Source organism: Hemicordylus capensis, chromosome 2, assembly GCF_027244095.1.
Source record: "Hemicordylus capensis ecotype Gifberg chromosome 2, rHemCap1.1.pri, whole genome shotgun sequence".
Taxonomy (NCBI): Eukaryota; Metazoa; Chordata; class Lepidosauria; order Squamata; family Cordylidae; genus Hemicordylus; species Hemicordylus capensis.
In genome coordinates this window covers 214,449,411-214,476,829 of record NC_069658.1, presented here as the reverse complement: position 1 = coordinate 214,476,829, position 27,419 = coordinate 214,449,411, and the positions used below count along the sequence as shown (strand labels likewise).

At 49.1% G+C, this 27,419-nt stretch overlaps 1 protein-coding gene and 1 non-coding gene across 2 annotated transcripts; both read right to left on the bottom strand.

The window, feature by feature from the left end:
- Positions 1 to 224: 224 nt before the first annotated feature.
- Positions 225 to 23,293, bottom strand: PLPP2 (phospholipid phosphatase 2). The gene is made up of 6 exons (XM_053288425.1): positions 23,187 to 23,293; positions 9,376 to 9,527; positions 8,121 to 8,398; positions 7,139 to 7,196; positions 6,553 to 6,729; positions 225 to 5,322 (listed from the first exon to the last, which is right to left on the bottom strand). The coding sequence occupies exons 1-6, from the start codon at positions 23,236 to 23,238 to the stop codon at positions 5,185 to 5,187; spliced, it is 855 nt and encodes a 284-aa protein (XP_053144400.1). The 5' UTR covers positions 23,239 to 23,293; the 3' UTR covers positions 225 to 5,184.
- Positions 21,880 to 21,951, bottom strand: TRNAG-UCC (transfer RNA glycine (anticodon UCC)). Its single transcript has one exon. It is a non-coding gene; the product is annotated as a tRNA-Gly (tRNA).
- Positions 23,294 to 27,419: the final 4,126 nt, after the last annotated feature.

Sequence of the window (27,419 nt, the reverse complement as noted above, 5' to 3'; positions counted from 1 at the left end):
GTGAATGTTTGAGGCAGAAGTTAGTAATTCTAAGATTGTAGTGAAAGGAAAGTAGGCACATTAGTTCTTACCAAAATTTCTTGTTTTAATGGAGCTTTAATGTCCAGTTCAGACGCTACCTTTAAAAAGCAGTTCAGAGCCTTCGAACTGGTTTCGCACCAGTTCACATGCATTCTGTCCAAAAAGCAACCAAACACTTTCTAGAATGGACGCAGCCACGACCATTTCGTTAAATATTTATTTTAAAAGGTTATTTGGGAACAAATGGCTTCCTAAAGGGTTTTACAAAACACATACCTACCAGAGAGTTTTTAAAAAAACACCACCACAATACAGCCAGGAAAAAACCAAACCATTAATCATAAAATTCAGAGCCGAGTGCCTGGATTATTAAACCATTCATTTTGAATGGAATATCATAGGAATATAGGAAACCTAGGAAGCTGCTTTCTATTGAATCTGACCCTTGGTCCATCTAGCTCAGCATTGACTCTGACTGGCAGCAGCTCTCCACGATTTCTGAGGGTTAATTCCCAGCCCTGACCGGCAGTGCCTCTCTCCATGTTTTGTCTTTTTTTAAATGGGTATTTCCCCACCCTACCTGGTGATGCTGCCATGGATTGAATCGGGGACTTCTGCATGCTAAGCAGATGCTCTTCCAACCAAGCTACAGTCTTTCTCTAACACCTTTTGCATTTAAGGGTTTGTTTCTGGTTCAAGGCAACCAAGACATTTTTAGTTCTGGTTAGGTGGGAAGAGGGTATTAGGGATGGGGCTGTACCACATGCAAAGTAGATGCTCGGCCACTGAGCCGAGCATCTGCTTTGCACGCATTAAGACCCAGCCCAGGTTCAATCCCCTGGTATCTCCAGGTCAGGCTGAGAGAGACTTGGAGAAATGCTGCCAGTTCGTGTGGACATTACTGAGCTAGATGGACCAAGAAACTGACTCAGTAGGCAGCTTCCGTTCCTAAGTTCTCATTTTAATGTCCCCCGCCTCTGTGCTGCAGTCCTGACAAAAATCAATGCCACCCTCCACAGAGTAGCTGGGCCCCCAAAGGTGCTCCGGTTTTGGTTTCATAGATCTGGATACACTCCTCTAACTCCAGTGTGCCAACTCCAGGGACACCTTTTCCAGGGCCTGCTCTGTCCAGACACGCTGTGCTGTTCTTCCTGCCAAGAATTCTGGAATGCAAGAGGCAGCTTCCAACACGCCGACACCATCCTGCCCACATCATGTTTCTTACCATGCTTTTCACAACCACCAAGCTCACATCCAGCGAGAGAAACCAAGAGGAAGCCATCGAGAAATGATGGGTTGGTTTTTGATTAATTCTGGTCCCCCCCCACACCACCACCCCGATGAGTGTTTGGCACAGAGACCTCCAGTATCCACATTGGTTTCCTTAACTTTGGTCATGGGTTAGCCGTGGATTGCAGGACAGTTATAATTCCATTTAACACAGTTTTTCCAAGTAAAATACTAGCATACAAGAGAAAATCCACATCCTTTATTTAGTGGGCACCAGAGTCATGGAAATCCCTCCTAAGCTCCCATCTTCCGTGCTTTCAAGCAGATCCTGAACTCTGCTTTTTGGCAAGGATTTGAATAAAGCATTATAATTTTTTTTAAAAAACCCTCCATGTAGTATAATTCTATTTTGAGGACTGAATAAAATATTGTGAACATTAAATAAAATTTAACGTTTGGCCATTTGTGTGTGTTTTAATTAAACCTCTGCTGGGTTTTGTAACTGATTATTTCACTGCATTTTTAGTTTACCCACCTTGTGGGCACCATAAAGGCTCTACACACGATCCGTGTGTAGAGCCGAAAGGGGGTTTGCAGGGAGCCCTCCCTGGGTAGCTGGATGGGCCACCGAGATGAATACCGGCTCACGGAGCTGGTTGGGGCGGAGGGGTTCAGGGGCCTCCTGGCCCCTGGGTGTCCTGTTTTGGGGAGCTTCCCGATGCCGGGAGGGAGGCTACTCGTGAGTCATTGCGGTGCAGAGCCGCACTGACACACGATCATTTAACCCGCTTTTCAGGCGATCTCATGCCCAAAACTCAGATTTAAGTGGTAGGCTCCGTATGTAAGTGGGCTTACTTATTTTTCTTTATTTTCTTTAAAATATTTATACCCCGCCTCTCCAGCGCACCACTGCTCGGTGTGGCTTACAACAATAAAATAGATACAAGACACAATCAAGCTGCTGCCAGAAGCCGCACGGCTCCCGTCGCTACACACGAGTAGCAGGAAACGGGCTGGGCTCCCTTTGCCCAATCCCTGCTGCTTGTGAGAATAGCTTCATAGAGTTAGAATGGGTTAATGTTAGGGTTGGAAGGGACTTTAGAGGTCGTCTAGTCCAGCCTTCTGCTCCGTGCAGGCGTCTGCTACAGCATCTCTGACAGATCACCGTCCAGCCTCTGTTTGAAAACCCCCAGCAAAAGAGCCCGCCGCTGCATGAGGCAGGCTGTTCCACTGTCCAACAGCTTTTACCATCAGCAAATTCTCCTTCACAGCAAGCCCCAATCTGCTTCCTTAGAATTCCAGCCTATTGCCTCAAGTCATGGTGAGGGTGCTGAGAATCTAGTTGTTAAATAACAAACCCCAGGATTCTTTGGCGACAGCCATGATGGGTTTCAAGTAAAAATGGGCTGCGTCAATATCTCTTTGGCGAGGCAGGGAGTAAACAGGCACTAACATTCATGAGATGCAGCTTATTTGGGAATCATCCCCTTATTTTGGCAATTACCCCACACTTTCTTCTCCATCAGTTTTCCTAAAACAAGTAAAAAGGTCAGGCTGATCCTGCACAGATTTTACCCATTTACATGGCAGCACCCCCACAAAAAAGCTCATGACATTGAACCGCCTTTTAAAATGTGTTTTTCATTCTCTTTGTTTTTCTTCCTACTCAGTTATTTTGTTGTTTGCCACCTTCGAGGGTCTTACGGGACCCAAAGGCAAGCCAGAGATGTCTTAACTTACGCTGTTGGACTTCAGCTCCCATAATCCCCAGCCACAATGGTGTTTGGGGATTATGGGAGTTGTAGTCCAACATCATCTGGGGACCCAACTTTGAGAACCCCTGCCTTCATCGAAGAAAACTACAATTCCCAGGGAGGGTCCTTGGTAGGACCTTGCAACAGTTAGACCCACTGCAACGAAGACAGATGGCTTTTCAAAATGCTGGCAAGCCATTTGTTATCTTTTAGCAGGAAATGCTAAATTATGTGCATACCACTGGATTCATGGATTCTGGATCCCAGTCCTGGCAGCAGAAGGAAGGTGAAGGTTTAAATACGTCCCCCCACTCCCAGCCCAAACCCTGGAGAAACCACTTCCAGCACGCTGGCCCTTTCCATTTTAGAACGATGTCATTGCCCAAACATCTCTATTAATGGAACGTTGTCATAAAGCCATCGAGAGGAAAACAAGAAAACCCCAAATATACCGTTTCCCTCAAGGCGCTGAGCACACAACAAGAAGAGACTTGAATAAGCCACTCCTCGAAAGGTTGAGGTGGATTTGAAAGTACTTCTAAAAGAAAGCACTAGATGTCTAGAGGGGAAGCAAAGAACGATGGGAAGAAGAGTCAATATTCCATAAATTCATCCCAGCAATAAAAGGATCGGGATGAAATTGCTGACCAAAGAGAGAAATGCAGTCCAGTTGGTCCCCAAAGAACCAACATACGTTGCCAACACTCACGACCAGTTGGGGGGGAAATCCACCCAGGTGCACGGATTCCAAACCAATTCCAACTGTCCCGATTCACGTCATATAGCAACAAGCCACAGGGCTGAGTGATCTAACCCTTTCCCCTTCAGAAATCGGTCCTCAGCACAGAGATGGTTAAAGATGTTGTTTAGCTTTTGCAGAATGTTCCTTGGACGTGATCTTCCTGTTCTTTTCCACCCTGGGTCCAGCTCGGAAACCGACTGGGCTACGAGCCCATTCCTGGGGCATTCCATGCAGAAGATCAACTCTGTTTAAGCCCAATTCACAGGATCCGCCCATCTCCCGGAGAGGAGAGCTGGTCTTGTGGTCGCAAGCATGACTTGTCCCCATAGCTAAGCAGGGTCTGCCCTGGTTGCATATGAATGGGAGACTTGATGTGTGAGCACTGCAAGATATTCTCCTTAAGGGATGGAGGCGTTCTGGGAAGAGCATCGAGGTTCCCAGTTCAATCCCTGGCAGCATCTCCAAGAGAGGGCTGAGAGAGATTCCTGCCTGCAACCTTGGAGAAGCCGCTGCCAGTCTGTGAAGACAATACTTAGCTAGATGGACCAATGGTCTGACTCAGTATATGGCAGCTTCCTGTGTTCCTGTGTGTTCCTATGTTTTAATTCAGGGCAAAAACTGCAGTGAAGTAGGCCTCTCTGCATATGGGGGTCCATGCAGAGGACCCATACCATATGGGTGTGTGGTAGAGGGGAGGGCTGGAACCCCATGACAATGGGGGGGGGGAAGAATTGAGGTGGGCACAGAAGAGCATTTATGGGTGGGCAAGCTATGTCCTGCAAGCTGGATTTCTGAAACAGAAATGGGTGAGGGGCAGGATAGGGGGCAAGCTACTTGCTTGAAGGGATGTTTGCCCCTCTAATAGGAATCATTCCATCCTAGAAATGGAGAGTACCAGAGCTGAGCTGCACTCTGCACGCCCCCACCAAAGAATCTCTGCCACTCACTTGCTTAGGGTTGCCACCTGACCAGAGACCAACCTGGGCCCACTCTTGTGCCTTTTTAACAGCAGCTTGATTGGCAGATGCAGGCAGCCAAATTGTCCCATATTGTGCAGAGGAGCATCGACATCTGCTCATGTTTGCAGAGCCCGCCGCATTAAAGCTGCACAGGAGCAGTGATTAAGAAAAAAGTTGGCAACCCTCACATGCATGAAACGGAGACTTGAGGACTCCCACAAGGAAAGGATTGGTTCAGAAGGCCTAGGCAGCACTCTGGAGAGTTCGGATCTGTTCACTGCTTCCCTGAAGCAGGAAAGCAGGGCTGGGGAACCCTGGGGAAACAGGAATTCTGCAGTGGTAAAGGGCATAGCAACCTCAGAGGAAATAATAATAAAGAGGGGAAGGGATTTCCCACTGATCTTCCGTGTCATCCGGCAAGTCCAGATGAAATTTCTGCTCAAGAAAGCACAGGAAGAACTCCTCTCCTCACAACAGTTCAGGTAGGTGTGCGGTAACTGTAATGGTTGTGCTCAGGTTCACTGAGTGGGAGAGGAACACTAGGTTTCCGGCTCGTGTTCTTCTCGGCACACGGCGGCGGTGGGCGTTGTTTGAAGAAGTCGGAGACGTAACGGACCTGGAGACAGGAGAAAGGAAATAAGACTGTATTGCGGAGTGGGCTTGTTACCCCAAACTCCAGACAGAGCAGTGGATAACCTCCTCGCAGCTACCTCTGGGGAAAAACATCTTTATGCATTGCTATTGCTTCCCTGTGACAGCCATTGGCTGAGCTGCTGTGATGTCACAGAAGGTTAGGAACATAGGAAGCTGCTTTATGCCACGTCAGATATTTGTTCACCTAGCTTAGCACTGGTCACACCTCCAACGCTGAGTGTGGCTGAGCACACACGGCACCTCTGACAGCTCATAAAAAGATAGCAAGCTGCCTTCTACTGAGTCAGACCCTTGGTCCATCTAGCTCAATCTTGTCTACACAGACTGGCAGCAGCTTCTCCAAGGTTTCAAGGCAGAGGTCTGTCCCAGCCTGACCTGGCTTTCTTCATGCAAAGCAGCTGCTGTGCTTCTGAACGATGGCAGTTTCCAACATAGGAAGCTGCCAACAGAGTCAGCCTCTTGGTCCGTCTAGCTCAGTATTGTCTACACTGACTGGCAGCAGCTCCTCACCATATGTTAAGAGTGTTCACAAACATTCTAACTTCTCAAAGAGGAAGCCTTCCAGGAAAGCAGATTTGGCCAAGGTGAAAGCCTCACACAGTGGGATGTATGAGGACAGGAGAGGTGTGCTGGGCAGATAAACCTTTGGAGAGGTTCATCTGTGGTTGTTGCCAAGTCGTCTGGCAGCTACTCGGGAACGGGCCTTCTCCGTTGCTGCCCCTGGACTTTGGAATGTGCTCCCTGTTGAAATCAGAGCCTCCCCATCTCTGGCACCTTTTAAAAAGGCACTAAAGGAACATTTATTCACCCAGGCTTCTCATTAGATTTATAGTTTTAATATTTTTAATATTGGGTTTTCAATGTTTTCAATGATTTTAATTGCTAATTGATCTGATGTTTTAAATGATTTCAATTGTAAACTGCCCAGAGCCGCACGTTTTGGCTGGTATAGAAATATTTTAAATAAAATAAATAAAATAAAGGAGTTTTGGGAAACTGGGACAGGGGCAAAGAGGCACATTGGTGAAAGGAAGGAGGAATAAAGGGCAATTTGCCAAGGGCCACCTAGGGAGCAACTGGCCAAAGCAGGATTCGAACCCAGCCCTCCCGAGTCAGAGAATGCGCTGGGCACCCACAGGGCTCTGGAAGCGCTGCACACTAGCCCTGCCCCACGCCGCAGCCCCACACTCACCACGAGGACAGCGACGAGAGCTCCCTGGAGAAGGCCCACCAAGACGTCGCTCCAGTGGTGCTTGAAGTCCGACACGCGGGTGTAGCCGACGAAGATGGCAAAGGAGAGGAGGAAGAACTGGATGGTGGGGCGCAGGAGCCGGGCCCACCTCCCGACTAGCCGGGCCTGGACGTAGAGCTGCAAGCGAGACCCAGGAGGGTGGGAAAGAGGAGGGAGATCAGAGGCTGCCAACAGTAGCTTTCCTGTGGCAGGTCAGACAACAATTCACGCGCCCATTTTATTCATTATTTATCTGACATTTTTTGATACCGCCCAAAACTTGCGTCTTTGGGCGGTTTACAAGATAAAAACAAAAGTAAAACATTGCTTAAAAACAAAAACAAGAAATTTAAAACACAACCATTTTAATTTTTTTTAAAAAAACCAAACCAATATTCTTGCTGTGAACCTCCCAGAGACGTAAGTTTTGGGCAGTATAAAAATATGTTAAATAAAAATAAATAAATAAATAAATATTCTAAAAACAACATTAAAACAATCAAAACATTAAAACAAACAAAATTTTAAGAAAAAGAGTCGGGCTTACCGCTAAAAACATCATGCAGTACATGCCGAACGAGGAGTGTCCAGAATAGAATGATAACCTAGAAGAGAGAGACAGAGAGGAAGAGATAAGGTCTATTTCTATTTCTTCTTCTTCTATCATTAAGAAAACAGAGAGCACCCAGCTGGAGGAAGCCAAAGATGTATCTGATCCGTCACCCTGCTTCTCACACCAGTCAATCAGATGCTTCTGGGAAGCCCACAAGTGCGCTTTAAGGAAACAGCCCTCCCATTTCTCTTGCCCACAGCATCTAGTATTCAGAGGTAGACTGTCCCTGGCTATGAAGGTTCCATTTAGCTATCACACCCGTAGCCATTGCCAGACCTGCTTCTCCATGAACCACTCTAATCTTCTTTTAATAACAATGCAAAGGCACTACTGGATCAGGCCAAAAGGGCCATCTAGGCCAGCATCTTGCTTCCCACAGCAGCCAATCAGATACTTCCCGGAAGCCCATAAGCGAGGCAGGAAAGAAACCGCCCTCCCCAATTTTGCTGCTCATCAACTGGTATTTCGAGGCAGATTGCCTTCAAAAATGGAGGTTCCACCATGACAAATTGACTTGGATAGATCTATCATCCACCATGAAGATACCTACTCCCCCATCAAGCCAACTAGGCTCACGGACCCACCACATCTTGTGGCAGGGAATTCCATAAGTTGATTCTGTGCTGTGGGGAAAAGGGCTTCCTTTGTCTGTCCTTAATCTCTTGCTGGCCCCATATAGTACTGAACGAAACAGCTTTAAAAGACATTAATCATGGATAGTCGAATTAAATCCTAAAAGTCTCCTCCAGCTTAGCCCCGATTAGTCAGCAGCTGTGAAGTCAGCACAGCTAAGAAAATGGCAGTAGAACCTTTGCCTCCGCAGCCCTGCGGTGACATCACAGCAAGCCAGCCCCTCAACCACATGGTGACTCTCACTGCACAGGCATCAACTCTCTCCTCACCCTCCCATCCTCACCTGGACTCTGTGATGTTTCTGATGTTTCCCTGGCACACACCCTCCAACTGGACGTACATCGAGCAGTTTACTTTTGACCAATCTGGATCGCAGACTGCCAGGAAGTTGGGCCGCAGGCGCCCAATCATATACTTGGCCAGATCTGTGAAAGACTGGCTGATGGCTGCACCGAAGAGGAACGTCCCCACGACCTTGTAAAGGGCGGCCAGGTAATTGTTAAATTCGGACCGGGAGTAGAGGCGTTCTGTGTAAACAAGGTATGCCTCACCAGTAGAGATCTGCAAAGAACAAAAATTCAGGGGCTCCCTAAGCGGCAAAGGACAAAACACCATTTATTTCCCCTTCCTCTAACCACTGTGCCTCTTTGCCCCTCCAGTTTCCCTTGTCTACCCAGCATGCCTCTCCCTACCCCTACACAGACCAATAGGCAAGATTTTTCCTTGGCCAAACCATGGAGGGCTTCCCCTTTAAGGGGGTTAGAATGTTTGTGGACACTCCGTGACATCACAGCAGCTCAGCCAATGGAATAGCTACATCAAAGGGCAGTTTACATGATTAGGGCAGCAGAAGCCTCTTATGCTAATTAGAGAGTTGTGTGCATCCTGTTTGCTGACCATCTGTCAGAACCAAGGTCAGAGGCCTAGAGGAAGACTTTTCCTCTTACCTCATTCAGCAGCTGGGTAGGAGGCAGCCTCTAACGCAGCTGTTGCTGAGCGCACACGACACCTCTGACCGCTCATAAGCACACAGCAAGCTGCCTTCTACTGAGTCAGACCCTTGGTCCATCGAGCTCAGTCTTGTCTACACAGACTGGCAGCCGCTTCTCCAAGGTTATAGGCAGGAGTCTCTCTGGAGACACCAGGGAGGGAACTTGGAACCTTCTGCATGCAGACGCTCTTTCCAGAGCTGCCCCATCCCCTAAGGGGAGTATCTTACACTGCCCACACTTGTAGTCTCCCATTCAAATGCAAACCAGGGCAGACCCCGTTTAGCAAAGGGGACCATTCATGCTTGCTGCTACAAGACCAGCTCCCAAACTAGAGTTTTTCGACCCTAATTACAAGCGTGTGAACTGTCCTATAGACGGAGACACTTTAAGTAAAACTTCTGTCTGTGTGTGTGCAAGCCGAAACAGGACATATTTATCCATTTCGGAACGTATATGCCCCCTCCCCACAAACAGTGCCCCCCCAAAGGTCGGCCCACGATACAATTAATTCAAGGAAGACCATTATCACCAGGAGGATCTCCTTACAATGCCAACGACGCAGGGAATGATCACGCCGGCCATAAGCCCATGGGTGATGGTGTCCATCTTGTATGGGTAGCGGATGGAGCTGTCGTTGCAGTAGAAACCCCTCTTGTAGGGGGAGTTCACCAGGGTCAGGATGGTGAAGGGCAAGGAGGCTGCAAGAAGAAGAGGGCTGTTCAAAGTGGTCTCCACTGGGGAGCCCTCCCACCCCAAAGCTCCCCCCGGCTCCCCTGCTGCTCAACCCCCTCCCAAACTTTTTCTTCCTTTTATTTTCACACAGAACACAAAACATATCAAGCTATATAACCTACCTCACAGGGTTGTTGTGAGGATAAAAATAACCATGTACACCGCTCTGAGTTCCTCGAAGGAAGAGCGGGATATAGATGTAAAAAATAAAATATATATACTATTAGTCCTGGGGGACTTAAAAAAACCATCCTGGGGGACATTTCAACTGTATTAACTTATACCCAATGGAAGAAAAGGTTGCATGGGATTTTGTGTTTTAGGAACATAGGACGCTGCCATATACTGAGTCAGACCATTGGTCTATTTAGCTTAGTATTGTCTTCACAGACTGGCAGTGGCTTCTCCAAGGTTGCAGGCAGGAATCTCTCTCAGCCCTATCTGGAGATGCTTCCAGGGAGGGAACTTGGAACTTTCTGCATGTAAGCATTGTGTTGTGAGCCTCCCAGAGAACAATTTGTTATGGGGTGGCTAACAGAGTTGATGATTATTAATGAATGAATGATGATATTAACACAAAACCACAAAACACTCTGGTTTGTGGTGGGAGGGATCCCCAACGAAGACCTCTTTGGACTAACAACAACAACAACAACAACTATTATCATCATCATTATGGCTATTAATTATTGGTGTTAATATTAAATATTATTATTATTGATTATTGTTAATTATTTATTATTATTGTTGTTGTTATGCAGGTGGTCCCCCCAGCGAGGTCCCATTACAGTGCTCACACACAGTATCCCATTCAAATGCAAACCAGGGTGGACCCTGCTTAGCAAATGGGACAATTCATGCTTGCTAGCTTTTCTGACCAGCTTTCCTCATATTGCTCCAAATATTAATAAAAAGACTCCAGTTTGATATAAAAATGATCACCATGTTGTCAACCTTCCCACATTTGAATACAGCCAGTTTCACCATGATTACAAGTTTCCATATTTTCACCCACCAGTTGTCCCCAGTGGAGGAAATCAGCGAGTTTCCACTTTCGCGTTATGACCACTTTTGCAGCTGTTAGTAAATCTGTGTTGGCTCGAGCAGAGATGCCATAGCCTGCTGCCCTGAGAAACAGGATGCTGGACTAGACAGAGCGATAAGAACAAAAGCAGTTCTACCTCACAGGGCTGTTGGGAGGAAAACCACGGCGCACCATTTCCAAGCTTATCTATACAATCATGAGGACTAGTGACTCAAGGAACACATTTGTGAATCTGAGAAACCCAGCTGGGCTTCTCAAGCGGCTTGTGCAAGGCTGAGAGACTGCAGAAGAGACAGGACTTGAACCTAGGACCCAACCGTACCTAGGACTTGAACCCAGGACTGCACTCTCCCTTCTCTGCTTCCGGTCTTGTGGCTTGACAACCAGATCCTGAATGCAGAATCTTTCTGTGTCAACAAGCATTCAGTGCGTCCCACCCACTTTTATTAAAGTTCACCCAGCCCTCAGGTTGCTGCTCTCTGCCTCCCAGGAACTCACCTAACCGGTCCCAGTCACAGGGAAGAGGAAGAAAGAAAGGGACTTGGATCACCACCAAAGAGGAACAGGCCACTTTTCACTTTCTTTCCCGTGGGGTGGAGGGGGTGGGGACCACAACAGAACCGCCTTGCTGATCAAACCAACCGTCCAGCTAATCTAGTATCCTGCTTCCAACAGTGGTCAGCTCAAAGGCCTCTGGGAAACCCAGAAGCAAAGAATGTACAAGTCTCCCTGGCAGTTGCTTTGCAGCACAAACAAAACCTCCACGTTCAAAGGCAGTCTATCACAGCCAAAAACCTTCAACAGACCCGTCTTTCGTGAATCCAATCCTTGTTCTTTGTAAAGCCACAGAAGACCGGATCGCTATATCTAACAGAAAGCGGGGCTGACTACAAATGTCAACATCCTCTTCCTAAATGCTTCCCCACATCAAAACCTCCCCACAACCACAGATACGAGTTTCCCAGAAAATTCTGAAATGGATTTTTTTCTGGATGATTTTCCAGAAAATCTTCCTATGCAAATTTGCCCCTCATTTGCACAACATTCATATTTTTTCTTTAGAAATTACTATACAAGTTTCCCTGATGCCCTAATTAGATTATGATCTGATCTGGCATATTATTTGACCTTATACCCTAACCGCCCCCCCCCCCAAAACACCTTCAAGATATTAATTTCCCACTCCGTACCTCAAACGTTTTTCAAGGAGCCAAGTAGAAATGTTAGAAATGGAAAATTTTCTACAGAAAAATAAAATTTGGGAAAAATTTTCCAGAAGCTTTCTCATTTTGGAATTTTTTTCTGCGGAAATGTTTCCATCCCACATCTCTGTCCACAAATTGCAAAGCTAACCCATCAGGGAGAAAGGTTTGAGTTCAGCCAGTTCCACTGACTGGCAAACCTGCCCTGAGCCATTTTGGAAGGGCAGTATATAAATCAAATAATAAATGAATGAATGAATGAATGAATGAATGAATAAATAAATAAATAGCTCTCCAAGTCTCTCTCAGCCCGACCTGGAGAAGCCAGGGGATTGAACCTGGGCTGGGACACAACTGGCTGCCACCACATCATGTGGCAGTGAGTTCTGTAGGTTAATGATGCGTTGTGGAAAGGCGTACTTCCCTTGGTCTGTCCTGAACCTCATGCCAGGTGGCCACAAGATATATTTAGAGTCCTTCTGTCCCATGCAGAAACTATATAAGGTTCTCCCCCCCAGCCCAGGTGATCTCTAAACACAAATTTTAATCCGTTCCCAAAATACAGGCATCCAAAAACAGGCAAAACCTCAAAAGGGGGGGGGAGGAACTCCGTCATCCTCCTCCACTGGTGGTTACACTAGATTTAGGTGTGTGAGGCAGGGTGTGTGTGTGTGTGTGTGTGTGAGAAGAGGAGGTAATCGTGCAATGGAAGTCAAAAATTAAACCTTTTCTACTCTTCTTAAGGGTTTTTAAATTATGTAGTGGAAGTTGGCTATTTTGGAAAAAGCTTTGTAAAGGGTGGGAAGGGAACGGGGAGTGATGGAGAGTCACTAGATTGTTTGCGAGAGCTAAAGAGAGGTCATTACATTTAACACAGAAACAACTTAAAAAAACACACAACTCATTATGATGTGCTGCAGGGGGAGAAATGCTAAGGATAGACAGCTTGGATTAAAGGCAGAGGAAGAGGAAACGAAGAGAGACTGGTTTAAAAATAAAGGTCCAGAGGGTAAATTAAGCCAGTAAGGTAGCAGGTCCTATTTCCAGACAACCCACAAAGAAACTCAAGAGTGGTTCACACTTGATTTTTTTTTTAAAAAAATCTGGAGCAAAAATATAAACGTTACTTTGCTGGATCAGACACATTCCATCTAGCCCACTAGTCTCTTTCCAAAATTGTCCTGCCAGGTGTCTCTAAGACAGGGGTTCTTAAACTCTGGTCCCCAAATGGTGCTGGACTACAACTCCCATCATCCCTTTGGCCAGACTGCGGATGATGGGAGTTGCCATATGTGGGGACCCAAGTTTGTGAACCTAAGAAGCTCACAGTGGCCACCACCCCCGTTAGCATTTGACAAGCCAAGATAAACTACTCCTATATATGGAAGCTCCTTTCAGCTGTCCTTAATTGCCATTTTGACATGATCGTACAGAGGGTGGGCCTAGGAACCCTGCTGGACTAGACCAAGGCCTACCTAGCCAAGCATTCTTGCTTCCAAGCCTGGCCAGGTAGGCAGTTAGGAAGGTCCTGAGCAGGACATTTATTTATTAATTAAAATTTTCTTATATACTGCATCTTCCAAAGACTCTATCTGGGTGGTGGACAACAACAATACCGTGAAGGCATGCCCGCTGTTGCCCGTCTGAGACATCTGACTTTTAGAGTTATACTGCCTCTGCACAAGGAGGTTCTAACCAGCCATCACATCCTCCACGGCTGCTGTTCAAGGAGGCAGAGTCTCAATCCCTGCTCAGATAAAGGAGAACGGAGAAATGTCCTCTTGCAAACACTCTCACAAACTCAGTGCAAAGCCTTTGTAACTTCAAGAGGTGGCATCATCTAGGTTTTTCTTGGGGTGGGGGGAGAAGGGGCATCAAGGGAGAATGGGTGGCATCATTTGAGCAAGAGATATATGGGAGGCAGTTCCAGGCAGCATAAGAGGCAGCAAGGGAGAAAAGAGAGTTATTTAGGAGGAGCAGAAGGTCTATGGAGCCCTGGAAGGGGGTTCCAGGCCTAAGGGGCAGCAAGGGAGAAAAGAGAATTATTTAGGAGGAGCAGAAGGTCTATGGAGCCCTGGAAGGGGGTTCCAGGCCTAAGGGGCAGCAAGGGAGTTATTAAGAAGGAGCAGAGGATCTATGGAGCCCTGGAAGGGGGCTCCAGGCCTAAGGGGCAGCAAGGGAGAAAAGAGAGTTATTTAGGAGGAGCAGAAGATCTATGGAGTGAGCCCTGGAAAGGGGTTCCAGGCCTAAGGGGCAGCAAGGGAGAAAAGAGAGTTATTTAGAAGCTGCAGAAGATCTATGGAGCCCTGGAAGGGGGTTCCAGGCCAAAGGGGCAGCAAGGGAGTTATTTAGAAGGAGCAGAAGATCTATGACACCCTGGAAGGGGGTTCCAGGCCTAAGGGGCAGCAAGGGAGAAAAGAGAGTTATTTAGGAGGAGCAGAAGATCTATGGAGCCCTGGAAAGGGGTTCCAGGCCTAAGGGGCAGCAAGAGAGAAGGGTAGAGTCACTTAAGGCAGCAGGAGATCTATGCAAGGGAATTCAAGGCCCAGGGGATGGATAAACTCATTTTAAGAGAGCAGACAGTCTACGGAGCTGGAGAATGGGGTTCCAGGCAAAAGAGGCAGGAAGGGCGAATGGGCAGAGTCATTCAAGGCAGCAGGGAATCCACAGGGCTTTGGCAAGGGGCTGAAGGCATAAAGGGCAGTAACAGAATAGGGCAGTCATTTAGGGGAGCAGGAGATCCATGGGGCTCTGGGAAAGGGTTCCAGGCATAAAGGGTAGTAAGAGAGAAAGGGCAGTGCACTGTTCCCTCTTACAAGGTTCCGCAGATGTTGTTCACTATAACTCCCAGCATCTCAGCTGCAGTGGCCTTTGGCGGGGGATTCTGGGAGTTGTAGTCAACAACATCTGGGAAATCCTGTTAGAGGGAACCCTGGGGAAGTGTCATTTCAGGGAACTGCAAACAGCAATACAATAGAAATTCAAATGGAACACACGCACACAAAAACTCATGTTTCCCTGCAAGACAACCTGGCAAGCCTGAAGGCACTTACTTTAAAGAACAACAACTTTGCTTAAAGTCTGGAAAGTGCCAAAGAACGTTGTTCCTTGGGCTAGAGTGGGCCGTCTCCCTCGGCGCACAAACCAGTCTTGCGAACAAGACAGACTTGCCCAGGACAAACTGTTTTTGCAATCACGTGACGGGAGAGAGTTAGCGAGGGAACGTAAGAAAAGCCAAGCAGTAAAAGTTTCTCAGTCCAGGTGGAATGCCTCCATTCCATAGCTCTTGAAACTACCAGGAAGAGAACGACTCTGTAAGATTGTTTTATCACGGCCTACTCTTCACCGTAGCAGGAAACAAAGCACACCCCGTGACACCCCTGACAACAAAGGTTGTGCTGGCGGCTTTGGGGTTCAACCTGATCCCAGATCGTCTGGCTCTCTGGCCCGGGTCTTATTTGAACAGCAGATCGGGAGGGGACTTTAACATGAAACACCACCCACGCAGAAGTGGCAAGTCAGCATTTATGGACATGGAAATAAATCTCAGTCTGTTGATCCGCCGATTGTTAGATCTGTTGATTGAGCAGATTTGCATGACTTAAGCAATCGTTTTGAAGGGAAAAAACACGCTTCCCTTGTTTTGGAGATGGTGCTATCCCTACGCTGCAGCAGGCACCACGAGTTCCTTTGGAGGCCTCAGGAAAATGCTCCCTCTCAGCCACAGCTGCAATATGAGAGATAATAATGCTTGCTTCCTGGGTGGTTATAAGGATTGACACAAGATAATTCATGTGAAGCACTCTGAACACTTGAAGGAGTGTTCCTCATCATCATATTAGAAGAGCCATTCCCTCCTGGGCGAGAGTGAAGTAGGAATGCCTTTTCCAAACTTCTCCACATCCAAAATGGTGCAGGGAATCATCCTTAGAAACAACTATAAGCAACTGAATTATTATTACAAATATTTATACATTATATGGAAGAGGCATTCCCTCCTGTCTGATGCAGCAGGGGCCATCTTAGAAGAAGCATTCCCTTCTGGGTAACAGTGAAGGAGAAATGCCTCTGCTAAAGTAGGGGCTGTCTTAGAAGAGGCATTCTCTTCTGGGTGAGGGTGAAGAAGAATCTCTTTTCTAAGATAGTGCATGTCTGTGACAGCAGGGGCCATTCCCTCCTGGGTGGGGAATGGGTGGGGAATGCCTCTTCCATGAAGTTGCCAATCATCCGCAGTTTTCAAGTATTTATATGAAAACTATTATCTTTCTGTTAATATATTGCTCAATTCATTGGGGGCCCATTTTTAATAATTAAAAAAAAGAGTAATGGATTCATCTAACCAATGTAAATGTCACAGTCCCAATTACTGTTGTTCCTGTTAGCCAGAACCTGAATCCCACCCTTTCTTTTTTGAATCCCACCCTTTCCCACCCTTGAATCCCACCCTTTCTCGAAGAAGCCTGGGGTGGCAGACCTTCTTCCCTTTATATGTTATCTTTGCAACAGCCCTATAAGGTAGGTCAGTCCAAGAGAGAATGGTCGACCAACCCAGCAGGAGCAGGCGAAAGCTGGTGGGTCTCCATGTTTTGAAATCATGTTCGGTTCATTGCCCCACGCCAATGCAGAAGTTGACCCTGGGCACAGGACTCCACACCTCCAGTCTCTCACTAAAGCAATCTTCTAGTCCTCATGGTGGCTGGAAACGTGGAAATGAGGGAGGAAGTTAAGCTGGACTTAGAAGCCAGCTGGGATACTAAACAGAAATAACCAGGATTCCTTATGCCGAGAGGTTTGCCTTCCCCCATAGCTAGAAAAAGCAGAATAAATTGCAGGCAAACACACACGCAGTTCAAGTTCCCTCCATCCATCCAAGTCACAGAATTTAGCATTTTGTGACGCAGGATTACTACTTTCTTCTCAAGACACCAGTTCCACAAATTTGTCTCCTCTTCCCTTCTACCCACTCCCACTCCCTGCTTCCTATCCCAAACACCCCCTTCCAGAAAAAAGACCAGGTTTCCAAATAAAGGCAGGACAAAACCAGACCTTTAATTGAGTGGTCAGATTTATTCCAAGTCCCACACTTCCCGTGGGTATTCAGAGCACAACACACACCCCAGGCACGGCGCTTCCAGAAGCAAGTTCATTTTTACCCAAAGTCTGGTTATGTGTAAGAACCAGACCCAGTGGGCACAACGCCCGGCCTCCGACTGAGCTTCTGCAAAGCCTACTGGAAGAGCATGAACTGAATGGCTATTGTCAGCCGCTGGCCCCAAAGATCCAGGAGGGAGGTAGACTGCTCCTAAACATGGAGTCTCCACTTTGGCATCACAGTCAAGGTCTCTCCTCCATGAACCTGCCCCCCCACTTTAAAGCGGTTGACAAGCAGGAAAGTGTGTCACCAAAAGCATCACTCACCATCCCGATGAATGCCGTGCCCGTGCGAGGCTGTTGCACGGAACGAGGTACGTGACGTCCAGTTTAATGTGGTGCATGCACGTTTGCAGATGTGCTGCAAGCACGCCTCACATATTCTGCAGGAAATTCTGTGTAAAGGCGCCATAGAGCAAGTGTGCGATTTCGAGAATCCCGGTGGTGCAGTGCAGCTGCGCAATGCTCTTGCACGAGTGCCACTGTGCTCACTGCACACACACACAGCGTTGGTCTTGTGGCAGCAAGCATGAATTGTCCCCTTTGCTAAGAAGGCTCTGCCCTGGTTTGCATTTGAACGGGAGACATGTGTGAGCACTGGAAGATATTCCCCTTAGGGGTGAGGCTGCTCTGGGAAGAGCACCTGCTTGCTTGCATGCGGAAGGTTCCAAGTTCGCTCCCTGGCAGCATCTCCAGATAGGGCTGAGAGAGACTCCTGCCTGCAACCTTGGAGAAGCTGCTGCCAGTCTGTGTAGACAGCACTGAGCTAGATGGACCAATGGTCTGCCTCAGTAGAAGGCAGCTTCCTATGATCCGATGATGTTGGTGGCTAACTATCACAGGAACATAGGAAGCTGCCTTCTACCGAGTCAGATCCTTGGTCCATCTAGCTCTGTACTGTCTACCCGGACTGGCAGCGGCTTCTCCAAGGTTACAGACAGGAGTCTCTCCCAGCCCTATCTTGGAGACATTGCCAGGGAGGGAACGTGGAACCTTCTGAATGCAAGCAGGTAGGTGCTCTTCGCAGAGCGGCCCTGTCCTCTAAGGGGAATCTCTTCCGGTGCTCACACATGTAGTCTCCCATTCAAATGGAAACCAGGGCATACCCTGCTTAGCAAAGGGTCCAATTCATGCCCCCTACCACAAGACCAGCTCTCCTCCCTTCACTGATTATTCTGCAGAATAATCAGTTCCCCGCCCAGCAGGCAGGAGAGGCTTGTCCCAACGAGGCGGAGGCGGGCGCCTAAGTGCTCATTGGCTCCTCTCTCTCCCCCACCCTGCCTGTAGCCTGCAGGCTGGCCATGCATCAAGCAGAGCTGCGCGGTGAGCTCTACCTGATGAATGGCCAGCCTGCAGGCAGCACAGCTCTCATTAACGCTGGGACAGGGTGGGAGAGAGAGACGAGCAAATGGAGCTCCTGGAAGCAGAGGCAGCTGTGCCTCCTTTGACCCTCCCCAGCTTATTAAAGGCAAAGTGTGCCGTCGAGTCGGTGTCGACTTGTGGACAGAGCCCTGTGGTTGTCTTTGGTAGAATACAGGATGGGTTTACCGTTGCCTCTTCCCACGCAGTATGAGATGATGCTTTTCAGCATCTTATTAATTACACTGATAATCTGCCCTATCCAGAGGCTCTGGGTGGTGTACAACAACTTTTAAAAAGACATAAAGACACACAGTGCTAAAAACACCGATATAGATGTTTCCCATAGTCTGGGAAACATACCAGCGTGGATTCGAATTGGCAACCTTCTGCTTGTTAGTCAAGCCTTTCCTGGCTGCGCCACTGAAGGTGGCTGGCCCCCAGCTTATTAGGACAAGCCATTTCTGATGTTGGGGCTAGTTTTCTCTCGCTCGCTCTCACTCTCAAAACAGCGATTGGGGTCATTTCTGAACCAACGTCCTAGTCCTGCCAATCTGGAAGCAGATATTTCTCAACTGCCCTGTCCATGAGACGCCAAATGGCGCCTCCAAGGTCATTCCATTTCCGAGTGTCATAAACGTTCTGAATTTTCCCTGGAGAGCAAAGGTACTCCAGCATCTTCGGGCAGGGACAAAGGTTGTCTTCATCCAACCTGCCTTCTCAAAGTCCGCATTTACTGCAAAAGCTGGAGAGCAAGTGTTGAATCCCGTGGGCAGAAAACCAACCATGTGTGGAGGTTATCCTGAGGAGGCCAAATGCTACCTTTCCAAGAACATAATCACATCACCTGTGGTCGCGTGGCTGAGCTGCCAGCCTTGGTACCAGAACCTGTTTTCAACACAAAGAAACAACCCTGAAAGAATACATAATTAACCTGGGGAACTCCCCACCACAAGCTGCATTGATGGCAGATGGCTTCAGAAAAATGGCAGGGGGAGGTCTAGAGCTACCCCTCCATGAATGCGATTTTCAGTGGGATACTATCTCTGATAGCTAAATGGCTCCTCCATGTTTAGAGACAGTCTATTTCTGAAAAGCAGGTGCCATTGTGTTATTGCCTGCTTGTTTCCACTGCTTAAGTGTTTCCAGCAGTCCCAAACACACTCCTGCCTAGACATTCACGAATGACTAGAAACACTCAATTTAAAAGTTCTGCAAGGAGCAAAACTTTAAGAGAAGGCAACAGAGGCCAGAATGCTGTGCTAAAAATGACTGAACCCTGGGGCTAGAAACCCCTCCATTTCCCGAGCCACTCCAGGGCCTTTCACCCAGTGCTCAGGCTAATATTTGCATTCTGTCTTATTGGTTTACATTTCTATTCTGCTTTTCCTCCAAAGAGCTGAGAGCAGGAGACAAACATTTTTTTTATCCTCACAACAACCCCGTGAGTTACTGCTGAGAGATCGGCAGTGGGCCCAAAGTCGCTCAGTGAGCTTCATGGCCGAAAGAGGATTTGAATCTGGGTCCTCTGGTTCAAGTCCAACCCTCCCACAGCTAAGCAACGTTGCCTGGGATGGCGATTTCGAGGGCATAAAGGTAAAGTGTGCCATCAAGTCAATTTCAACTCCTGGTGCCCACAGAGCCCTGTGGTTGTCTTTGGTAGAATACAGGAGGGGTTGACCATTGCCTCCTCCCGCGCAGTGTGAGATGATGCCTTTCAGCATCAACACTAGACAAATCACAAGACCCTTTGGTGTGTGCTACATGCCTTATTAGGAGCACCAACTGACTTGGAATGGTTTGCCCCAGACAGGGCCACTGCTGAAGGTTCCCGGTTCAGCCCATGGAGAGCTGCTGCCAGTCAGAGTAGACAGCGCTGAGCTAGATGGACCAGGAGTCTGACTCAGTAGGAGGCAGCTGGCAATGTGGTTTTATGTCCTGCAAAGCGCACAGGGATTCTCATTTCTGTTGCCAGCCATTCACCACGATCAGGCGACACGGCACACACAGGCAAAACGTGCCCAAAGACGGAAATTATAATCAAGAAGTAAAATCAGAACCAGGCCTAGGCATTTTGGCACAGAAAGCAGGCAACCCACATGGCGTCGCCTCTTCTGGGGAGACATATTATCGTAAAATGAAACCACTGACAATTTTCCACGGGCCAAAAATGTGCTGTAGAAATCAAGCAGCGGACTCTGCCTAGCCACAGAGCTGTGAAGCAACAAGCGTAGAATGAGGGGGGGAAATGTAGAGGGCAGGCTGAGCCAAGATGGGTCTCAGGAACCTCTAGGTCACCAAGGAAGTGCCACGACTCACCTATAGGAGGTTGGATCACCACAGGTCAAGGCTGCATGACTTCGGCCCTCCTGCAGCTGCGGGACTACAACTCCCATCATCCACTACTGCTGGCCCCTGCGGCTGGGGATGATGGGAGTTGCAGAGCAAGAAGAGCTGGAGAGCCGAATTTGTGCAGCCCTACCACAGGTGAAGGGCTGGTCTTGTGGTAGCAAACATGACTTGTCCCCTTAGCTAAGCAGGGTCTGCCCTGGTTTGCATTTGATTGGGAGCCTTGACATGTGAGCACTGGAAGATATTCCCCTCAGGGGGCGGAGCCGCTCTGGGAAGAGCAGAAGGTTCCAAGTTCCCTCCCTGGCAGCATCTCTGAGATAGGGCTGAGAGAGACTCTTGCTTGCAACCTTGGAGAAGCCGCTTCCAGTCTGTGTAGTCGTAGATGGACGACCTATGGTCTGACTCAGTAAATGGCAGCTTCCTATGTTCCTATGAAACCACAAGAGCCGGTCTTCTAAATTGGGGGGCCAATCCCATTATTATTTTGTTACACTCCCTAGCTCTGTCTTTACAATGGGCTTTCTTGAAAAAGCGTTTCCTCTCAGAAACAAAAAGGCGGTTGCCCAGGAGTACTTTGTACATGCTCAGGACCACCTGGAATGTAGTTTAAAAAACAAAAACAAAAACAAAAACCCAATCCTAGGCCAGTTTAAGGTGTCTGTCCTCAATAGGCACAGCACACATGTGAGCCCAAATGACCCGGGTTTAGAAGTCACACAGCCACAGACTCCACGGGCAAACTGTTGCTCCCAGATAGCAATAGCAATAGCACTTACATTTATATACCGCTTTATAGCCGGAGCTCTCTAAGCGGTTTACAATGATTTAGCATATTGCCCCCAACATTCTGGGTACTCCCAGTGTCCCACTGGATATCCCCAGTGCTTCACATAGGAACATAGGAAGCTGCCATATACTGAGTCAGACCATTGGTCTATCTAACTCAGTATTGTCTTCACAGACTGGCAGTGGCTTCTCCAAGGTTGCAGGCAGGAATCTCTCTCAGCCCTATCTTGGAGATGCTGCCAGGGAGGGAAATTGGAATCTTCTGCTCTTCCCAGAGTGGCTCCATCCCCTGAGCGGAATATCTGACAGTGCTCATACTTCTAGTCTCCCATTCATATGTAACCAGGGCAGACCCTGCTTAGCTAAGGGGACAAGCCATGCTTGCTACCACAAGACCAGCTCTCCTCTCCTAAAAATATACTTTGCGTTGGCCGCGAATCGAACCCGGGTCAACTGCTTGGAAGGCAGCTATGCTAACCACTATACCACCAACGCCGCTTCAAGAGCAATACAGGGGTTGTGCTGGCCTACCTTACAGGATTGTTGCAAAGTCAACTCAGATAATATAGGAGAATGACACACCATGCTCACAAAGTGCAACATCCATGCTTATTTGTAGGGCTCCATCGAAGCAAAGAGCCTCACCAAGGCCAAGGGGATTTGCTTTTGAGCATCCGGGGCAAGCGCCGGGTTCGAATCACATCTCTGCCCATGAGAGCTCACCGGCAAGGCGGGGTTGGAGGTGGGGAGAGGAGCCATCCCTCGCAGAGGGGAAAGGCTGAGGAGCTGAAATTGAGCTGGCGCCTGAATGTTACTAGAACTACCAGACTGGGATGGTTAGGTTGTTTGTATCAGCGAATAAACAAAAGGAGAGTCCCGTCCCCCCCCCCGCCCGCCCTACTGCAGCTGGTATCAATAAAGGGTAGGGGGCAGGGGTTTTGGCACCAAATCAGAGGAGGATGTCTAGGTTTTGGAAGGAGGTGGCGGAGGGGAAGGGCACGAGGAAAATAGGAGACTGCAGCAAAAAGATGTACATACCAGGCAGTATAAAAACATGATACATAAAATAATGCCACCACCCACACAGAGAGTCATGATTAGGCCCCCTGGCTTGACTTGGCGTCAAACCTTGGAGGATCCCAAGTGGGAATCAACGTCATCCATGCACAGACAGAAAGGCACAGATCCCAGAACGGGGCGGGTGGGACGAAGGTGGAGGGAGTGAGCCCAGCACATCTGAACCCCACCCCAGCCAAGTCAGGGGATGCTGGCTGCCTTCCCTCTATTTCAAGGGGTTCCACTCCAGCAATACAGGGGGCAGTTTTGGGAGGGGGGTGGTGGTTCAAGAGGGGCAGCAGGAAAGGAGACAGCAATTAGAATCGCAGACCCTTGGAGGCGGAAGGGGCCTTAGAGGTCATCGAGACCACCCCACCCCCTGCTCAGTGCAGAATGCCAAGGCCGCCCCCCCCCAAAAAAAATCTGGGGTTTCCTGCTTGGAAAAGGGGGGTTGGCCAAGCAATTCCGATACTGTTATTAACTGGGGGCGGCGGGGAAAAGAGGATGTGGAACAGGCTCCCCTTGGGTTTGGGTCGGCGAGGAAGGGGCGTTTGTGGATTGACGTCGGGGGCAGGGAAGGGGAGCCAGGGGCGCCCCCGGCCGGGAGAGGGAAAGCGGGCAGGCGAGAGAGAGAGAGAGAGAGAGAGAGAGAGAGAGAGAGAGGCAGCCCTTACCAACCACAAGGCACAGGACATCCAGCGCCACGAAGATCCTGGTGCGCTCCATCGCGGCGCGGGCGCCCGGGCGCCTCTCACATCCCGGGCCAAGCAACCCGCAGACAAGCCCGGCTGCAAAAGTGCCCCGAGCTCGGCTCGCCCGCCGCGAAGTTGGGAGTTGAAAGCTCCTCGGGAGGAGGAAGAAGCCAGAAGAAGGCGGAGCCCGGGGAGGGGGAGGGGGAGAGCGGGGCTGGGCTGGCTGGGCTGGGCAAGGGGCCGGCCCGGGTTGGGCTGTGCTTGGCGCGGCCCGCGCAGCAGCAGCAGCAGCAGGCAAAAGCGCAGCAGCAGCGCACGACTTGGTCGGCCCTAGTGGCACCCCGTTCCCGCCGCCGACGCTGCGCCGCGGGAAGGGAAATCACACGGGGCAGCGACGCGTCCAGACCAGCGAGCAGCGCCCCTGCCCATATTTAGACACCGCTTTTTCTAAGAGTGGTTTATATCATAGAAAAGGATAACGGAGCAAAAAGTTTAGGGGCTCTCGCCCTCCCACTTGAGACTACAGAAACAAGCCCCACCATCCCCGGAAACAGTGGCCAAAGGGGGCATAGGAATGTAGGAAGCTGCCTTCTACCGAGTCAGACCCTGGGTCCATCTCGCTCTGTATTGTCTACCCGGACTGGCAGCGGCTTCTCCAAGGCTGCAGGCAGGACTCGGGAGTCTCTCACCGCCCTATCTTGGAGATGCTGCCAGGGAGGGAACACCTCTATGAAGGACTACAAGGTTGTTGTTGTTATTAAAAATAATAAAATAAAAATTAATAATAAGCAGTAATAATACAATTTATACCACCCTTCCTAAAGTGGCTCAGGGTGGTTTACATTAAAGTAAAAATTTAAAAAACCCATAATAAAAACAGTGAAATTTAGAAAAAAAAATTAAACCAGATTAAAATTCATTAAAACTAAAACTATATTAAAAGCCAGGCTAAGAAGATGGGTCTTTAAAGCTCTCCTGAAGGCTTCCAAGGAAAACAAGCTTTGTTCTCATATCCACAGGGAGCACATTCCACAACTTAGGGATGTCAACTGAGAAGTCCTGATCCAGATTGACACCACCAGATGAACCAATGGCACCCAAAACTGGACCCTTCCTGATGATCTCAATGAGCAGGGATCTTGTAGAGAAAGGCGCTTTCTCAGGTAACCCAGCCCTAAGCCGTTCAGGACTTCAAAGGTAATAACCAGCACTTTGTACTTTTCGGCTGCCAGTGCAACTGTTTAAGAACAGGCATAATATGCTGTCTCTGGGTTACCCCAGAGACCAATCTGACTACCACATTTTGAACTAACTGAAAATTTCAAACTATGTACAAAGGCAGCCCTACGCAGAACACCTTGCAGTAGTCCAACCTGGAGGTTAGCAGCTGGCGTACCACTGTTTTGAGGTCATCCTCCCCAAGGAATGGGCAGAGTTGTCAAATCAATCCCGGCTAGTAAAATGTGCTCCTGGGTGCTTTCCAGTCTAGCTGCTCAACGGCAGCAAAATGCCTCTGTTCAGGCAAGTTGAATTTGAAACGTAAAGGGGGGGGCAGTCTCGGAGAAACTAACAACCCCCCTAAACAGCAACTTCTTTACGCCAGATATACAATGCCCTAGCTCTATATCACAGTGATTAAACTCGAGACAAGGCATCAGAAATGTGAGCGGCACCCTGCTGTCTGCGTAAGCACTCTTCCGAGATACAACATGACCCCGTTGCAGCAGGGGCGTAACAAGGCTGGAGTGGGCCCAGAGACAAAATTTTAAAATGGGTCCCTCGCTGATACACACACACACACTTCACAATATATAGTCATGTGACTTGCCTCTGGGGGGCCCCTCGAGGCGTGGGGGCCCCCAGGCAGCCACCTCCCCTTGCCTAATAGTAGTTACGCCCCTGCATTGCAGGGTCTAATCTGGAAAGCACCACCGTCTCAACCTGAGGCACCAGGGTGAGACCCAGGTCCGGGAGCCCTACCAAGCGACGCACCTGGATTTTTCCTGGGGGAGCGTACCCTCATCCAGAACAGGACTTTCTATCCCATCTTGCAGATTACGGCTCCCAACAACAAACACCTCCGTCTTGCTTGGATTCAGCTTCAGTTGATTATCCCTCCAAATCTCCAGGGGGGCCTCCAAAAGGGGCCTCCAAATCTCCAGGGGGACCTCCCTGCAGCCCGCCCCCCATGCCCAGAGGCGTAACTAGGGAAAACGGCGCCTGGGGCAAGCACTGAAATGGCGCCCCCCCACTGCCCCCCCAACATACTACATTATACTTAGGTTTTTCCTCACAAGCGCCTGCCGCCGCTGCCAAGCCAGGCCACTGACTGGCCGCCAGGCGCCAGCAAAGCAATGGGGGGGCGCAGGCGGCGCGGAAGGGACCGCTCGTGGGGAAGGGGGCACCGACGCGCTCCCTTGACTGCTGCAGCGCTGCTGCACTGAGCAGGAAACATTTGTATTAACAAAAAATTAAAAAATATATATATTTTTAAATTGGTCATGGCGGCGCCCCCCACGTGACCAGAAAAGATGGCGCCCGGGGCACGTGCCCCCCCTGCCCCCCTATAGTTACGCCTCTGCCCATGCCCACCCCCACTGCTGCGCCCAGGTGCAGAAGGAGGCCAGCAGCGGCCCACGTTCTGCCGGGACTGTGCCCCCCTAGCCTGACCCCCTGCATGAGACGTCAGGTGTGGGGAGCGTTTAGCCACACACCCCACGTCCGATGTCAGATGTGGGGGTGTGCTTTAGCTCCCAAATGGGGCTGCGTTCATGTTCACAGCCTGGCCAGGAGTGGCTGTCTCTGCCTTTAAAAGGCATGGCCCTGTTTGGGAGCTAAATCACACACCCTGCATCTGATGGCAGACACAGGGGGCGGCCCCTGAGGGGTGGTGGCCCGGGTTCTTTGAACCCGTCCACTCAATGGTGACTCCACCACTGGCCACACTACTCTCTTTTCTTTGTGCCGCTGGGGGGTGGGTGGGAGCCGAGACGGCTTCCTCTGTCACGGCTGTGGCCAAGTTACTGGTCTTGCCGGGTCTTGGGCCAGACCTGCTGGAGGCCTGAGCACAGGCGAGCAGCTCCTGCGCAACTGCGCATGTCTCGAGCGTCACAAGCCCGTGACATCGTGGGCTTGCAACGCTTGAGATCTGTATTGCACAGCCACGCGGGAACCACTTGCTTGTGCCCGGGCCTCCAGCAGGCCCGGACAGGCTCACCAGCCTGGCAGCATTCCTGCCTGGATAAATAAATTATTTTTTAAATTTTATTTTTATTTTTTATTTACATTTATAACCCGATTTTCCTCAAAGGAGTCCAGAGCGGTGTGCAGGGTTATCTTCTATCCTCACAGCAACCTTGTGAGGTAGGTTAGGCTGAGAGATTGGTGACTGGCCCAGAGTCACCCAATGAATTCCATGGATTTGAACTTCATGGATTCCATGGATTTGAACTCAGGTCTCCCTGGCTCTAGTCCAACACTCTAACCACTAGGAAGATGGGGGGGGAGTGAGAGAGGTGTATACAGTTATGCACAGCATGGGTAAAGTGGATAGAGGGATATTTTTATAATATGAATAAATTAAAATATGATTTCATAGTATTTGAAGCCGGGGTCATCCGTTAAAACTAAATCCTGGGAGATTCCACAAAGACAAAAACTAGTTCTAACTTCTTTACACAATGTGCAGTTAAACCAAGGGCTACCAAACCTTGGTCCCCAGATGTTGTTGGACTACAGTTCCCAACGTCCTCAGCCACAATGGCCTCTGGATGATGGGAGTTGTAGTCCAACACCATCTGGATTTGTCTGAGACACCCTGAGTTAAACGATGGAATTCGCTGCTGCTGGATTGTGGTGAGGGCTTATAAGAGGAGATCCAACAAATCTATGGAGGACAGAGATATCAATGGCCTTGGTCAGTTGCTCTCTCTCTGCTCAGTCTAAGAAAAAGAGGCACCTGCTTTGAAAGGTGTCTCTCCTGTGGGCAGAGTTGTCTCTGAAGAAACCGCTAGGAACCATAATTCATAACGGTAAGAAACTTTACTTTAAAATATGAAAAACTTAGTTGGGTTTCATGTCTGTTTTAGATGGGGAGAGAGAAGTCTCTGCGTGTGTCATAAGAACACAAGAACAGCCCTGCTGGATCAGGCCCAAGGAAGTCCATCTAGTCCAGCATCCTGTTTCACACAGTGGCCCACCAGATGCAGCTGGAAG

What these genes read in the sequence shown, in the direction of transcription:
- PLPP2 (XM_053288425.1), bottom strand. Translation starts at nt 23,238, where the DNA reads ATGGAGCGCACCAGGATCTTCGTGGCGCTGGATGTCCTGTGCCTTGTG. An exon ending in TTCCCTGCGTCGTTGGCATT is followed by an intron (nt 8,399 to 9,375) that starts GTAAGGAGATCC and finishes TGTTCTTTGCAG; the next exon opens with ATCTCTACTGGTGAGGCATA. An exon ending in ACTGCATGATGTTTTTAGCG is followed by an intron (nt 6,730 to 7,138) that starts GTAAGCCCGACT and finishes TCTCGCTTGCAG; the next exon opens with CTCTACGTCCAGGCCCGGCT.